Source organism: Pan paniscus, chromosome 5, assembly GCF_029289425.2.
Source record: "Pan paniscus chromosome 5, NHGRI_mPanPan1-v2.0_pri, whole genome shotgun sequence".
Taxonomy (NCBI): domain Eukaryota; kingdom Metazoa; phylum Chordata; class Mammalia; order Primates; family Hominidae; genus Pan; species Pan paniscus.
In genome coordinates this window covers 143,792,408-143,809,802 of record NC_073254.2, presented here as the reverse complement: position 1 = coordinate 143,809,802, position 17,395 = coordinate 143,792,408, and the positions used below count along the sequence as shown (strand labels likewise).

The following is a 17,395-nucleotide window of genomic DNA, read 5'->3' as shown; positions in this document are numbered from 1 at the left end:
GGCAATGTTGTGAACATTGAGAAAAATGCTTTGCCTGAAGCCTACCTTACTCTTTCCATCATCACTCCATTCACATATTCATTAAACAAACCTTTCTATTCCTCCAAAATCATCCCCCACCATCCAGTTGTCTCCAGACTTTCCCTAAACATCATTCTGTTCCAGCTCCTTTCATCTGCTTACACCAAACTCTCCCCAAACTCTCACCAGTATATACAACCCCCAGAACAATCTTTTTCTCTCCTCACTGTGTTCCTCTTAGGTCTCTTATTTCCAAGCATCTTTAATAAAACCAAAATGTACAATGATGATTCTTCTAACAGCTGAGCTTCATTGCCTCCTGTCCTTCTCAATAACTAGACACTCTACCAATTAGGTGGCCAATCAAGGGCCTTGCGTCATCCAGGAAGTGTTCCTCTTCAAGATCTAGACTTCTGTTCTTGTCTCTTACCACCACCACCTTACCTCTCACCTCTTCTATTGTCTCACTTCTGCTGTACCCACCTCCTTATTCTCAAATGTTTGCCTGGCATTTCAATCATCTAACTACCCCTTCCCATTCTGACAGCATGGTTTCCCACCCACACCTACCTGTGCTCAGACATTTTATTCTCACTGTCATCTTACAGCTCTCACAAGCCCTGCAACTTCCATTTTCTGCTTTTTCATTCCAATTCTTAGAAAGTTGGGTGCTGATGGAGAAATAATTGGTTCTCTTACAAATGCTTGCCACCTAATTTCACCGGGGACTTTGAAGCAGTTTAGCAATCTTTTAATTTATTACTACTTTGCCCTCACATTCCACACAGGGCTCGCTCCAAACCCCAACCTTCACTCTCACATTGTGTTGTTTCTTATTCTACTGTAGGGCACTGGGACATACGCCTTGATGATTAACATCTACAGACACCTATAGACCTATATCCTATTCTATAAGGTCCCAAACTCCTTCCAAGGAGCTCAAGTTCAACCATGAACCAGACTAAACCAGACTCCTATCCCTTCCATTCCCTAAGTCACCTCACAATTCTTCCCTACTTGCCATTCATCTGGACCCTTCATTGTCCCACACATATTCTCCTTCATTCTCACCTTTCTACTACCATCATTTCTTCCACCTGGGATACTCTTTTTTGCAATCTCTAGCTATAGAAATCCTCCCTATTGTATACTAGTACCCCATATATTGTTTGATCAACCTATGAGGAGATAACTAATCTTTCCCATAAATTTCCTTTGTATTTTATTCTTAATTATCTTAAGTTCTTATCATGCTGCCCTATATTAACGGTATATCTACATGCCACATTTAATCTGCTTGACAGAGGTCAGTTTGGTTCTACTCCCCAACTCTACTCCCGGGTTCTCAAATTTTGCATTACACACACACACACTCTTGCACACTATATACACATACGTGTGTGTGTATACGTATATCTTTACAATATATAATTGTATATATCAAGTATGTATATAATCTCTTAAATGTTTCCTGAGCTCAAAATAACTGAATCAAAATTGTTGATAAGCAGAAGCTCTTCATGAAATGGCAGACAAAAAAAATTAAGAATTTATACTAGGGGTTTTCATCTAAGTTTCACAGATTGAGTTCACAAGTTTTTGAAGCCCATTTTCCTGGTAAGAGAGTTAGTAGCTTTTATCAAATTTGCAAGATTCCATGCCAAAGAAGCTAAAAACAAACAAAAAACGTTCAAAACTACTGCTCTAGAGATATGAAAAATAAAGACAATATTAACTTCATTATTTATGTTCTGATTTAACAAAACTCTTGGAAGTAATGTTGCATCAAATACTAGATAATATGAATTAAACTTATATGAATTAACACTTTAAAATGGGGCAAAATGACCCAGACATCCACATTTATGTCTCACCAAAATTGATCTTATTTACAGTAAGTATAAATGTGATTTTATAGTACACAATGAATGAAAGACAGTAAAACATGTTTAGCTTCTAGCATAAGTAAGTAATTAATATGGCTTAATAAATAAATAAATGATAAAGAACAGCTTGCAATTTAAACTAATCTTGAATTATTAAAACCACTAGATACTAGATTTACGATAGAAACACGGCTTGACATTCTTTTCAGTTACATCATATCCTAATTGCCAAAGGGTAGAAACACACCATTTATTCAGCGCATGTTCATTATGCTATTCGTATGTGGACATTTCATAAATCCTACTTGATGAAGCTGATTTAGTAATTACTTAATTTCCTCCCACTATTCATTCATTACTTCATTCACTTTTAAATGATCATGACTGCAACACAGCACTACAGGCTAAGAACCATTCCAGGCAAATGTTTTCCAGGGTCTTCGGCTCCCAACATCCAGGGCAGGGCCTGCACGTTTGGCTCTTCATCCATTGCATATAAATTTTTATTCACATTATGAAAGATTAAATTAAAAGATGGGCCTACCGGTAGGAAATATGCAACGACCCTAGTTTGTGTGTAAAGTTTGCATCAAATCACTATGTAAACTTCAAAAAAAAAATTCATTGGGGTTTATTTCTCTCAATGTAAGGGAAAAAATATGACATGAGTTTAAGGTACTTAACAGAGTGTGAGTAAAGCTAGGTACAGTAACAGAGTGATCATTAACACCTCTTTCTTACGAAAAGAAAGTAAAAACCACAGGTCTACCTTTAGGATTTTAATAAAAGAGGAATATAATTAAATGTCACCACATATTGTTGTTGCAAGATTTATATTTACTAAATGTAAACTGAACTTACGCTATTTGCCTGATTTTTAAGGCAGCTTTTCTGAATAAAAATAAATCTATTCCAGGGCAGTCTATAAAATGTTAAACTAAAAATGCATTGCCCCATATCTCTAAGAGCCTGTGAAACTTCCCAGGAACGCTTTTGATAAAACCAGAAATATGTTCTTAAGAAAATTAATCTATGAATTCATTCGTTAATTCGATTTATTGTGGATTCCAATTCACAATGAATGTTAAAACATTGTTTTAAGTAGAATAGTACTTAATTGCTTTTGAACATTCAGGAGTTCCACCCATCCCTCCACCCCCTGCCTTGTAGGAAAATGAAAGAAGCCTTTAATTCCAGGTGCATAGAAAAGGCAAACTCATAAATACTACTGAACAGCTGTAATTTACTATCTTTGGGTGAATAAAACGGAACCACATTTTATAAAACATGGTCAAAAATGAAACTCCATTAATTCCTGTTGATAAGGGTAAGAAACACATAATCCTATACATTGCTCCAATATTTGAGAAAATCTCAGGCTATAGGTTCACTAATCACTAAAGTTGTGAGCAAGTTTTATTTAAACAGAAAAAAAGACAAAAAAAAAAAAAAAAAGGTCCAGAGCTCTTTATATACCACCTATGTATCATCAAATCTACATTTTGAGATGGGGTTTCGCTCTGTTGCCCAGGCTGGAGTGTCATGATCTTGGCTCACTGCAACATCTGCCTCCCAGGTTCAAGCAATTCCCATGCCTCAGCCTCCAGAGTAGCTGAGACTACAGGCACGCAACACCAGGCCCCGCTAATTTTTGTATTTTTAGTAGAGATGACGTTTTGCTATGTTGGCCAGTCTGGTCTCGAACTCCTGACCTCAGGTGATCTACCAGCCTCGGCCTCCCAAAGTGCTGGTATTACAGGCATGAGCCATCACACCTGGCCAAATCTACAACAGTTTCTAAAAGCCTTCAAATATGTAATTCTATAACAGTTCCCAATAACTAGGGATAAACATATCCACAAACCCTAATATCATCCCTGCACTTCAAAGCAATCAGGTAAAACCTTCATATGCCATCTCTTATAGGGTACCTGATCTCTAGCTTATAGACTAACAAGAGAGTGAGGTCAGAATCACTATGCCCACAGGGATGAATTATGATTCCCAGCATCAAGGTGCCTTCCACCACTGCAGGTGCCATAACAAAAGAAGTGCTCAATCCCGGGACAATCAGCACAGCCCTTCTCCAGGGGCCAAGACCACAGAAGGCAGCACTCCACCCCAGTATCATTTTCTCTTCTCATTGTGGCTTGCAGAGGTTCTTATAACTTTTGTTTCCAAGTGGTGTCAGAGACTATAATACAAATAATACTCTGGGTGATCCACCTTGTATAACTCTTATGGCTACAAGCCCGTGTAGGTTAGGATACTATGAATTCCCTACCGCCGAACAGTTCACATGTAACATAGACGCTTCCATCATTTGATACACAGCTGTCAGTTAAAGGATTTGAAATATCTCCTTATTCTGTTGTGTAATTAGAATAATACAGATGCACACAAAGACTTCTGTTAAGAGTAGGGTGTACCAATTTGATTCCTCCATTTCAAACTAAGACTCATTTGTTTCCAAAGAATGCAACATTGTTGGGGGTTTTAAATGTGTTACTGTTTTAGAGTGTAATGCATTGATTAAAAAACAAAAGTCAGTATGAGGACTCTTCACCACTCCCCCGCCTAAGGCAAATATGTAGGCTGAGATGCTGGAAAAGCTAGCCTGCCTAGAGATGTAGGATACAGACATTGCTCCTCATCCACTGCCTTAAAACGAAAGTGCTTCTGCAAATGCCCTCTCCAAGGTGTTCTGGAGTTCTAAATATCAGAAGTTCCAAAACTACTGCAACATGTCAACCTCTTTGCAACATCAGCAATTGGACTTGACTGAGCTTCAGTTAAGGGTTTTGATTTTAGTGTCCGAAACATAATTTCAAGAAACTCAAGTGAACATATATAATATAAAATAGCCAAGCATCTGAAAACAGGTTTCTATTCATTTGTTTTAGTAACTTGATAATATTCTATATTCTTAAATATCTTTATGCATTATTTGTTAGATATCTGTTTAATCAGTTGAGTTTCTGTACTGAATTCTTAACCTTTAAATATTGTTTAGGCAATCACTGAATATTAACTTGTAGACTGCATCATTAGCCTGGAGTAATATTTCACTGAAAAGTATTGCTGAAAATGCTAGTTCCATGGAAGATTAATAGGGGATATCAGAAAAAGACATTTCTTGGTTCACTGCAAGCACTCTGTAAATATTTGCTGAGTTAAATGGAATTAAGCAGAGGTTTAGTGCAGGACTTCCTGTAGCTGCTAATATGCTAATATGCACTGTGACCCTTGAGGGTGGGGGCGGTGGGGGGCATAAGAGTTCTTGCTCAGTAGAATGACTTGCTGAACTAGTGTCCACAGAACACAGTTTTAGAAATACTGGCCTGAAGAAAAATGTTGACTTGTTTGTAAAATCCAAGTTTCATTTTAATGAATACTTAAAGTACGTATATCAGGCACATAGCACATTATCTAGTTCAAACTACCTGTACCTAGTGTTTTAATTATTTATAAAGCCTCACAAAATTTATGGGTGGTGAAGAAAAAAATGATTCTATGAAAAAAAACTAGTTGTTCTAACTAGGGCCACTGGCCATAAACATCCCTTTAACTACTCCCGGGCTCACTAGATGGACTGTTCTGAAAGGTTAAAACATTAAAACTGTAAAGATGTTAACTTTAAGCATATTATCTCCCCTAGATACTCCTATTCTATAGGGTAAATAGGTCAGGAATTACTTGCCCTATTTTTCAAACGAGGAAACAGCACCCAGAAATATAAATGTCTCAAGCAAAGTCATAGTTATTTAGTCACCCAATACAGAAGCACTAAGCTCCTTGGTATATTAAAATTCAGCTTCTAACTTAGCCCAGTACTTTTTCAGTCTCTCTCTCTCTCTCTCGGTATATTAAAATCCAGCTTCTAAATTAGCCCAGTACTTTTTCAGTCTCTCTCTCTTTCTCTCTCCCTCTCTCCCCCACCCCCCCACAACCCCCACCCCAGCGCTGTGCTTACCCTAATGAGTGGCTAGGCTAGTAAAGAGAGGCAGGTGAAGGATCCAATTCTGTTCTAGCATTACCAGACATGAGGGTGCTTGCTTTCAGATTCCTCTATATTTCAATACATTACAAAGACACAAACGCGCTGGAAAGACCTTGCATTTCTCCTATTTAAACTTCTGAATAGAACTAAGCTAAAAGTCAGAAATAGGTCCTGAAGAAAAGTTTTCTCTCATATCAGTAGAAGGCCATAGGAAGAATTTAGTTAATTATCTAGTTGGATTGAAGAATTTCAAAAATAGGTTCACTTTCTCTTGTAACACCATTAGGTGAAGACACATATTCTAGGCCAGTAGTTCTCAAAATTTGGTGCCTGATCATCAACATCAGTATCATCTGGGAATTCCTTAGAAATACAAATTCTCTGGTCCTAGCCCAGGCCTCTGCAGTCAGAAACTCTAGGAGAGGGCCCAAAAATCTATGTTTAAAAATCCTGCAGGAGATTCTGATGCACACTCAGGTTCAAAATGTGTTCAAGCATATTCAACACATATTTTAAATAACATATTTACTCTTTTTCTTCCCCAGTACAATAATTATGGCAAATATTATTGGTCAATGGTGGTCTGGATGAATTTAGGATTTGGAGCATGTAAAAAACAAACGAGCAAACAAACAAAAAACAGGCAAATAACAATACTGTGCACTGGCCATTCATCAAGGAGTGGTTTTAAAAAGAGCTGGATTTAAAAAAAAATGAATATATTTTTTCTTTCCATATAATACATTTTAAGCTTACATATCAAATTTCCAAGACCCTATTTCATGGTTATCTGTCAAAAGTTGGCCCAAATGCATGAGAACAGCAATGGATACTTGCTCTGCAGCGGGGAGCTTCCCCTTCTGCCCTTTCATTCTCTAGTCCATACACCAGCTGCTCATAGTTGTCAAACCCCAAGATTACCTAAGTCGGTCAGGTTTGGACAGGAGCCTGACATCAATCAACCCCACATCTCTAAACCTAGGTGTTGACTAATGGGTCACTAAGGAATTAGTAGGTAGGTACTTACTTTCTTTAATTAAAAAAAACATGAGAGGCTGCTATAGTTTTATTTTACATGGAAGGGATGCAGTGTGGCACAGGTTCAGAGTCAGGCTGAGATTCAGACAGACCTGGGTTTGAATCCAAGCTTCTCCACTTACTAAGAGGGTGACTTAAAAACACAGCTTAACGTTTCAAGGCCTCCATCTCCTCCCTGGTAAAGTGAGGATATTAATGTCTATTACCTATCTCATAGGATTACCAGAGAGGATTCAGTGGGGGGGGGGGGGGGGGGGGGAACATATTTAGCCAAGAACAAGCTTCCAATAAATAATAGTTTTCATTATTATTTTATAAAACTAGATTTTTAAATGCATAACAAATTATTTAAAAATGCATGAAATGAAAAAATAATTTATTTCAAAATGCACATAAAAATCAGTTTATATGTAGCATTTCAAGGAGTTTTTACAGGGATCAAGTTAGCATGTGATCCACAACTAGCTGAAAGGGTAAAAATCATAAGCTTTTGAAGTCACCTTATTCTTATTTCAGGTTGGAAAAACAAAAAGAGTCTATACCTGCGTAAGATTAAATCTTAGAATATTCCTATAAGCTAGACCCACTGCCTGTTTTATAATTCAAGGAAAGAAAAAGAAAAATACTTATTTCAGGAAGATGAAGCTAGTAATTTCTTTATATATTGAGCATTTTATATCTAAACACAACTGAAATATTTTTTAACAAAAGAAAAAGCGTAACAAATTTATTACGTGCGCACATGTGCACAGCAGTGTTACAAAATATGAACTCCTGAAATACTAAAAGAGGAGAAAACCAAGTTATAAACTTCATTTCTACCATAACCTGGAGAAAGAAAATGATATAGAAGTTTATCTTGTTCCTTCATAATTTTTAAATGTGCTTTAATTTCTTGGGAATGGTAAGAACAAATGCTTCATATAATTTTATTTCCATCCTATAGAAATTAGGAATAAATAGAGTACTTATTCTATCATTGTTATGAAAAAAGGTAGCCCTACATACATTGTATATTGATGGCTTATGTATTTTATTATATTGATAATAAACAACAATCAAGTTTCCATGAGGGGAAAAAAATAACAAAAATCAGAAGAGTTCATTATATCAGAAAAAAAATGGGAAACAAATATTTTTCCTATGTGTGTGTTTCATTTCTGACATTTGTATGTTATTGGAAATAGGGTAATTTCCATTAATAGCAATATTAGTTTCAAAACTGCTTATGAAAAAAGTATACTGCACTGTTTGAAATTCTACCAAATAACATAACTGAAATACAACCTTTGGAATTGTAGGCATTATCTGTATATACGAATATTTAATGCAATTGGTGCCATTAACTTTTGTATTTATATTTCCAGGATCAACATAGAAATGTTAAAATATGTTTCTGTCTCTCAGATTTTATTTGTCTCAAGCACACACATATTAAAAATAAAAAACAAAAAATAAAGACTTCCTATTTTAAGGAATCCCTGACTTCCACTCTGAAATTCCTGACTGGGCAAGTAGAGAATCTGACCTCAAAGTAAAGCAGCATCAGAGGGAAAGGAGGTAGCAAAGCACATTTGCATTTCTGGGTCATTACCCACATACGGGCCCCACGCCAGAGATGACTCTGGCACTCTGCAGAAAAAATGCTGCCCATCCAAGCCTTTATTTGAGAAAGCAGGAGAACAGCTCCACATGGGTTGACTTTTTGAAACTTTAGCTGTATTCAAGAAAATAAGTCGCTACCTGCTTTGTGAACGAAGAAAGAAGAGTTGGACACTGGAAGAAGTTTCTAGGTATCTCCTGGTATATATAAGGCAGAGAAGAGTAGTGCTGAATTACAGTGAGAATAAATTAAAAACAAAACCATGTGCAACAATATTCAGGATGCATAAATAGAAAACATTTAAAAAGAAGAAAGTTATCATTTTACAACTTAGCAAACTCAACATATTTTTACATGATAAGTTTCTAAAGTATTGTATGGGGATTTTCAGTCTTCTTCATGAGTAAGTTTGGTTAACAACTTCAAGATTTTATCATCAATGGCATCTGAATCCTAAAAAGTTAAAATTCTCTGAGCCAGGAAGTTTTGTGGCAGATAAAGTTATAAACTTCTGAAAAACCGTCAAACTTGTCAGAAGTATACTAGGAATATCATAAGATTCTACCTGAACTTTTCAAGCTACTTCACGGCAACGCTTTATTTTCTAAAAAGTAATAAAATAGCACATGATTATGAACACTGCAGAAAATCATGATCACTGAAGTATTCCATAATTATAATAAAATTGTTTTTAATTTAGTCTACACTCACAACATCTTAAGGAAAAAAAATATGTACCTTTGAAAATGGTTAGCAATCCTGTGATAGAAAGTAACTGATCATTCTTAATTAAGTTTCAAATGTACTCCTTCACACAGCTGCACACACAATGTGTACTAACCTAATTGTTAGTTGCACCTGCTCCAAGTTAACAATATTTCATACAGCCCATGGCAATAGTGGCATTTTTCAAGTGTTATTCTGTGGAGTGTAAATCTAAACTTTCTTTCAATAGTTTATGACATGTTTTGTGCCACCCAGAGGTCTAATGTACAAAATAGGGGATTTTGAGTTTCCTTACTTGAAAACAAATCTGTCCTTTCAGTCTAAATTAAGTTATATTCTTTCATATTTTAACGTATTTTTTCACACTGAGAGATATCAGAGTAATTTTTTCCACATTTATAAAAGAACTCCGATTCAATCAAACATTGGGGAAAACATGCCAAAACTTTCACAAGTTGAAAGTTACAAATAGTAAATAAGAAGTTAAAAACTTCTTGTCCTATATCACTACATCCACCATTGCAAATGCAGTGATGATTTTTGTTACTATCTGAAATCTTCAGTTTCTGAGTATTAAGGACAGCAATGGTAAAAAGAAAATTACCTTCTTGAGATTATGAGCTTAAGCTCTAGATTCTGCACATGGAGTAAATCTGTTTCCAGAGATCATACTCCTTTACGTAGGAATCACCCTAAAATCTGAAGTTGGCATAACCATACAACTCAAAGATTTTCATTTATGATATATATGGAAACAGTTTTTCATAAAATGGAAGTTTTGTATGAATCTCTATGGTATGGAATTCTAGTTTCTTGTTTTATAAACGGATCTCCTGATTTTTGAGAAGAGTATATGTTTATCAATACTTGTAGTCTGCCAAACATTAAATTAAATGTATATTTAACTAATTTAAAGCACAGATATAGAATTCTGACAGGTAAATGTCTCTGAAGAATCTGCCTCTGTCCCTCAATTGTTAAATGGTCAAAACACCGTGTCTGGTCTGATAATAACTTAATAAATGAGATCACCATATCCACAATACCAAAAGCCACCTCATCCTCTCCTAAGATTAGCTGCAAATTGGTACAGATGTAAATATTCCCTTAAATTTATTTAAAATACAAATACTTTGCTCCAAGGACTGGAGATTAATGTTTCCAGAACCTTAATCAAGTCACGTAATAAAGCAACTGAATAAAGTTTCTAACTTAGAGTCTCTTTGGCCTTTTTTCCTGTACAGTTACCAAAAAAAAAGATGCCCAAATGTTACAAGAACACATACTAAACACTTGAGAAGTAAACAAAACTGGGTTAACTTTTATTTCAGTCAATGGTACATGAGTCATAACTTAGTCTAGAAACCTGGTTTATTTGTAAAACAATCTACTCATAATAGCGCAAAGACATAAAAAGTTTTTAAAAATCTATTGAGAGCAAAGGAAAACATACACACCCACCTATTTTTTAGTGCAGGGCTTTGCAACTATTAATTTGCAAAAGAATTATTTTATTTAAAATCAAATACTGTATTTCCAAAAAGCAACAATTACCAAGAATCTCTGAGGTCCTTTAAGGTGTGATCATTTCACCCTATCAAAACAATTGCATTTTCTTTGTCCTTTGTTTTTTGTTCTGCATCTGCATTAACATGGCTGCTAATTATATTAGCCTGGTGGCACATAAAGTCTGAATGGGAAAAATCACATGATTCTCATATAATATAAAAACTCCTTAGGATTCCAATGTACACTTACTTAGATTGTGCTCTTCCGTATTACAGCTACATCTATTCTGTTAGAGAACTTAATTATAATTCAGAATTTCTGTTTCATAAGTGATGGTGCAACTCTCCAAGACACCATTGTATGTATGGATGCATGCATGTACTCAAGAGCATATGTACATACACACATATGTGAGCACATAAAAACACAAAGGAACCTTTAGCTTTATCATTCTACTTTGAATAGATAGCTTCCCTACTGGTATATTTATGTTTTTCTAAAATCAAGTTCTTGAGGAGTTTGTATTCATCACACAAAATGTCATATAGACCTAGTGCATACATTTGCCATAAGAAAGCCCTATTATATTACGTGATTAGAAGTTAAATCACATTTTTCAAATTTTAAATCGAAAAGAGCATAAGAATGATCTACACACCCACTCATTCTCACATTTTTATGCTTTCACACAGTGAATCAGCAAATGTATTCTTTTTCTGAATAATATATAAAAATAAGAATGTTTTGAAAACCTTTATACAGTTTGGCAGACTTAGCCTAATGGGTTGTTTAACAAAGTAAACTCCCTCATTGTTTTGGTTAGCTTTATTATTAAGAGTAAAAATCCTTCATTGCAAAACTTATATGAATCTGTGGTACAGAAAAATAAACTGGTTTACACATCATTGAGAAACTACCACATTCTGAAAATTACATTTATAGTTCCATCTTTGTCTTACAACCAAGTGCATAAGCGCATAAATCACAGATCAAAATAGACACCATCAGATAACTTTCATGGGAAAGAAAAACATCCTAAGACAACACACAACAAAAAGCACTGTTTCAGCTAATATTACACAAAGCAGCAATAACTAACACTCATGGGCTTCACGACAACTGATAAACAAGAACACTTAAGGAATTCCTCTGCCAGTTTCAATGGCAAATCCTTGCTCTTTTGAACACTTTACTGATTGGACACTTAAACATCTTCTGCATTGTAGTCACTTTAACCTTTATGAAACAGTTGTTGAAAACGTACATGACTATTCCAGTTAATTTATACTTTCTAAGGAAATATATTTAATGACAAGTGTGAGCAAGTAGCTCCTACCTCAAATTAACCACTTAGAGTGGTATATTTTTCACCTCTCAACTCTCTACTCAGACCCTCCTTCCATTGCCCTTAGGGAATTGAAATTCAGAGACATGACGTTTTCCATTATTGGTTCCTTGCCTCTTTGCAACTGTACAACATTCCTCAAAAAGTACATACAATTCTCCATCCTATAGGATCAGACAACAGTATCTATTTCAGGAGCAATAATATGCATAATGTAAGACAGAATATTTTTCCTTGGAATTGTCTGTGTTAATTGTGATTTAAAGGTTACTGGTTCCGTCTATGACAATGGTGTTGCTGAGTTCACCTAAGTATTTTTGTTCAATCTGCATACTTTAAAAACTCAATGTGGCTAAAACTCAAACAGTCTAAATTAGACTGTTGTAAGGATACCATGTGCCCTAAACAGTGGTTTTTTTAGAGCATTATACTTAAAGACAACATTTTCCTTAAAAAAAGAAAAAAAAATGTCTATGAAGAAACAAAGATACTGCAAAATTAGTATAGAGAAGAAAAGTCCAAAATTCCGTATTTCTCTGTTTAACACCTGTACGGTAAATTGTAGGTGACAATCACGTTGTTACATGAATAGGAATGCAAAGCATAAAGAACAAGAGCTACATCTTGCTTTTCCTAAAGAAATTAAAGACAAGTTTAACCCGCACCTGCCAAACTGTCTTAAGAGGGACAGAAATAGGTGGGAACGGAAAGGCTCACCTCTCCTGTACCCCAGAGTGCGTCTCCCTGAAATCATCTTCAATATAGGCAATATTATCTGTCACCTTCTCTTTTATCTTTTTCGTCCATTCTAGTCAATGGCAGACCCTTTGCTGCACTCCCCTGCCCACTATCTCAAAGACACATTACAGAATAAGGGGACCCAAGTGTCACTTACCAGTTGCATGCCACAGATAAAGATAAGCGTGCACCTGCCACTGCAATAACCCATGGTTTCCGAGACCCCTGCCACAGCCAGACTGTCCCACGTCGGCCACCGTCGAGCCCCCACTTTATCCAATCAGATCGCGGGGAAGGACACGCAACCCTGCCGAGGGCTCGGGGGCTCCGGGATGCTGCTGCTGCCAGCGTCCTGGGAAGTGACAGGCATTAGGACCTGCTGGCGCGGCGGCGGCGGCGGCGGCAGCTCCAGCCGCGCCCGCCACACATACCTTCACTCGCTCGGTGCACACGCCGCGCCGCGGGCAGTGCCGCCTGCGGAGACGCGCCCGGGGCCCGCAGGGGCAGCAGCGGCAGCCTGGCAGTGCCGCCGCGCCCTCGGGCATCTGGCCCGCGAAGTTTCGCCCCTGTCGCTCTCCGCGCCGCTCGCCTCACGCCCCCCAGCGCGGCCGCCGCCCGACGCGCGCTCGCCCTGCGCTCGCCGCGCGCCGGCTCCGGGGGCGGCAGAAGCGCGCGAGGGCCGCTGCCCGCCTCCCTGCGCAGCCCGCGGCTCCTAGGCACCCTGCGTTGCTGGGCCCGGCGGGCGGGGGTGGGGCGGGGAGCGGGGCGCGGGCCGAGCGGGGGCGTCCGGGCTCCGCGGTCCCCGGCGGCTGCTGCAGCGGCTGCTGCGCGCAATGATGCGGGTCCGCGCCGCGTCCCAGCAGCGGCGCTGCCCCTCCCTTCGCCCAGATGTGTGAATCCTCCTCCTACAACAAATCCTTCAACCTGCTCCCTGCCGCCCCCTCCCAGGGGGCCAACTTTGAGGACCGCAGGGGCTGCCGCCCAGGCGGCCGCAGGCGGCGGTGTCTAGGCGGAAAGGAGCGGCGCGAAAGCGGCGGCGGCGGGGACCGGGGCCTCGGGGCGAGGAGTCTGGGCGGCATGACCGCGGTTTGCTGAGCTGAAGTCGGTCGTGCTCCCAGAGCCACTCCGCGGGAGCGAACCGAGTGTGTGTGTGTGCGCGCGCGCTCGGGGGAGAAGGGACGAAGAGGAGGAGGGTTAGGGAAGGAGGCTGGGGTCATGGAACAGGGGTGCAACCGAGGCATCCAGAGCGGCCGGAAAGCCCGAGTGGCGGAGAGGCCAGAGGTGGCGAGAAGGGGCGCGGCGGCACCGGACGCACCGCCCAGCACCTGGCTCCCCTGGGCTCCCGAGGATCTGAAGGGTCGGAGCGCGGAGAGCTACGGAGCCGACCCTGCTTGGGGAAGGGGACCGAGTTGCTGCTGGAGTTGGGAAAAATTAGCAACCGGAGGGAATAGGGATGCAATGAGTTGCTGTTGCTGCTTCAAACTGTTGTTTGTTTTCACTTAAAATATTAAAGAGTCGGAGACTAGTTTAATACTCAGTTACTTCAGCTTCACAGCAGTCCCAGCTGGGTGTGGATTCCTAGTGGAGATGCACCAGCCTCCGCTGAGCACCGGCCTGAAGCTGTGAAGCGGCTGCTACCTGCAGAGACAGGCTTCGGAGCCCGCTGCTGCCACCTGCGGGCGGAAAGCTGAAGGGCGCAACATGCTGGCCCAAGTGGCTGCCCCTGGGGCGTGGATATTTAGGACCAAGTTTCCTTTTCAGCCCTGGCAGCTAAGGAAAGCAACCCTAACTTTTCCAGGAAGTGAAGATTATTTGTTGAGATCCACTGAGGAACTGACTCATTGGGGTGAAGTGTCGCGATTGATAAGAGAATGGTTTAGGGAGCTAAATAGCAAACAGCTCCCTAGCACCCTTCTTAAGAGATTAAGATGACGAAGCCACATCAAGCAGAGAGCTCTCTGTAGCAACTGGAACTTGGCGCCTACTGAGAAAAATGGCATTTATACAGGATAAAGTTATGCTGGGAACCACAAATAAGGAGCCCGAATGATTGCTTCCTTTGAATAAACATTATGACGTATCAGAATGACTAAATACAAATAAATTGAATAGAGCAGAGAGACTATTCTCCAGAGCCTGGCACTGAATTTTCAGAAACGATTCGTCAGTCCTAGGGAGCCAAAAAGGGATTAACTTTGTTAAATTTATGGAGCACAGATATTTTATTGCTATAATGAGAATGTCTGGTTTTAATCGCCCCATTTGTAAAGGGGCTTTTCTTCTGAAAAGTGTCTTTCAATGTTTAATAAAATTCCCAAGAGCCCAATATGTGCTCTTAGGCACTGCAAAGCCTGGAAGGTAATAGTTCCACAACCTTTGGTAAAACTGAAGCCAGAGTTATCTAGTGGAAAATGTTTCTCTTAGTTGCTCTTCTGTCTTTATACACGTTAGCTGTCCTGTACCTGCTAGGGTTATGGGTATTTTGCATTGCCAAACAGAAAGCTGTAAGTTAATTGACTGTTGAAGAAGCTGCTGCCATACTGTCAAAAGCATTCTATTACCTCCTCAAATTTATCATAGGAACAACACATTTATATGGATCCCTCCATAATCCTGCAGACGTTTCCCTGCAACCAGCAATAGCCTGAGTAATCTTTAGGTTGTATAGGAAAGCAGAATGCTAGCTGTAGCTGACTCCAGCAGTGCCCCACCATAGTTCTTGGACTGTGCCCTTTCAGTCCATGCTTGCGTTTTTGTAATCACTTGGGACAGTCTGTTTTCTAGCCATTGGAGGTGCTTGACTGAACAATAAGGTTCCAGCCCTAAGAGCTACCTCACGCAATAATGGATGGGAATTGGAGGATAAATACCCCAGCTTCTTCAATCCTCATATGGGAAACCGTCAGACATGTTCTAGTCTACACCATTAAGGTCCCCACCGAGATTGAGCCGTAGGTGTCCACAGCAGTAACTGGCTCATTCATGCGCTCTGAATTGGCTTCCTTCCCTTCCATGCCTCATCTCCCTACTTTCATACCACTGCTTCCTGGGATCACCTCTGAAATAAACCACTCAAATCCTTGTGTCAGAGCCTGCCTCTTGAGAATCCCAACCTCAGGCAGTCTCCAGGGGCTTTTATACCTCATCTGACATCATTGGCACAGTGTACTCAGAAGTGTGAACTACAAACAATGTTGAGACTTCACTATGTGCGACTACTGCCTTATGTACTAAACCTGCATCGTCTCATTCATTCCTCACAGGAAACACATGAGTTGATACAATGCACATTCTAAAGATATACAAACTCAGAGAGAAATCAAATATTTTTATCACGGATGCACATGTTCTTGGCGGCAGAATTAGAATTTGAAGGGCATGATTATAAGACACCAAAATTCGCTTTTCGAACTACTGTACCACACTCCTTTATTTCAATATACTTCCCTGTCATTCTTTTAGAATTCCATACGAAAGTGATGACAAAAATATTTAGAAGAATAATCACACATATTTTATCTCTAAATTGGCATCACATCCTTTACATACAGTATAGGCAATGCCTGACTTATGAAAGGGCACCCTAGTTATAGATGCAATTCTATAACTTAATGTGGCTATGCACTTCCTATTCTGTTTTCTATTATTCCTGGAACTGAGTGTCTTAGTAGAAGAGACTAAAAAGAGAATCCCAACAGTTCCACAGACGTGTGTGAAGGAGAGAGATGTCTCCAATTTGAATGTTGATTGCATTTTCACTTAGAAATAAGGTCATAAACTGTTTTGCTATATAAGGTGTTAGACCTTTTGTTGACTAATATGGTGACATAAGTATTGTGAATTGCCTTGTTTCTATGGGGAAAATGTGCTGCATATTCCACACCTCCATCTGCCTCACCTTCCCATACTGTTTTAAAGTACTTTTCAAGGTTGTTTCAGATCTATTATCTCATTTATCTCTCAGAACAACTCATGCAATGCAGTAGGCACACAGCCACTGAGTGAACCAGGTTACAGACTGCTAACACTCAATCACTTCAGCTACACCAAAAGCTCAACCTTGGCGTTGCAACTCTGCTAAACAATTTCACTGAGTTTTATTGCCTCCATTCATTAGTTTAAAAGCATGAAAGCAACAATTAGTTCTCTTGAAGATTTTTGTGGGTACATAGTAGATGTATATATTTATGGGGTACAGGAGACATTTCGATACAGGCATAGGATGCATAATAATCACATCTTTACAATCACAAAACCAACCTATTTGACTCATTGTATACATTATATATTTTATATTAACATGGATTTTTTTCTTGTTTGGATAATGATTAGGAAAATGATAGTATATTTTAAATATTAATGGCATGTAAGACGAAAATAGCCACCAATTCTTCCATCCAGAGATAATTGATGTCATTTTTATACAAACCATTTTCTAACAAAAATAGGGTGATATCATGCACAACATCATTTAACCTGCTTTTTTTCACTTGACAATAGACCAAAAACATGTATCCAGGTTATTAACT

At 39.1% G+C, this 17,395-nt stretch overlaps 1 protein-coding gene across 8 annotated transcripts in view; it reads right to left on the bottom strand.

Moving 5' to 3' along the window:
* Positions 1–16,761, bottom strand: part of NKAIN2 (sodium/potassium transporting ATPase interacting 2) — a 1,024,303-nt gene extending 1,007,542 nt beyond the window's left edge. For 2 of the 8 annotated variants that reach the window (XR_010112509.1, XM_063605447.1), the window contains exon 1: positions 13,024–13,455. Coding sequence is in view for 3 of the 8 variants with exons in the window: in XM_063605447.1 (XP_063461517.1) it covers positions 13,024–13,077 (54 nt within the window). In the remaining 5 variants the exon portion in view is untranslated. Of the gene's footprint in view, positions 1–13,023 lie in introns of all 8 variants that reach the window. The other 6 variants (XR_010112510.1, XR_010112507.1, XR_010112511.1 and 3 more) reach the window with 6 other exon arrangements.
* Between the last annotated feature and the right edge of the window lie 634 nt (positions 16,762–17,395).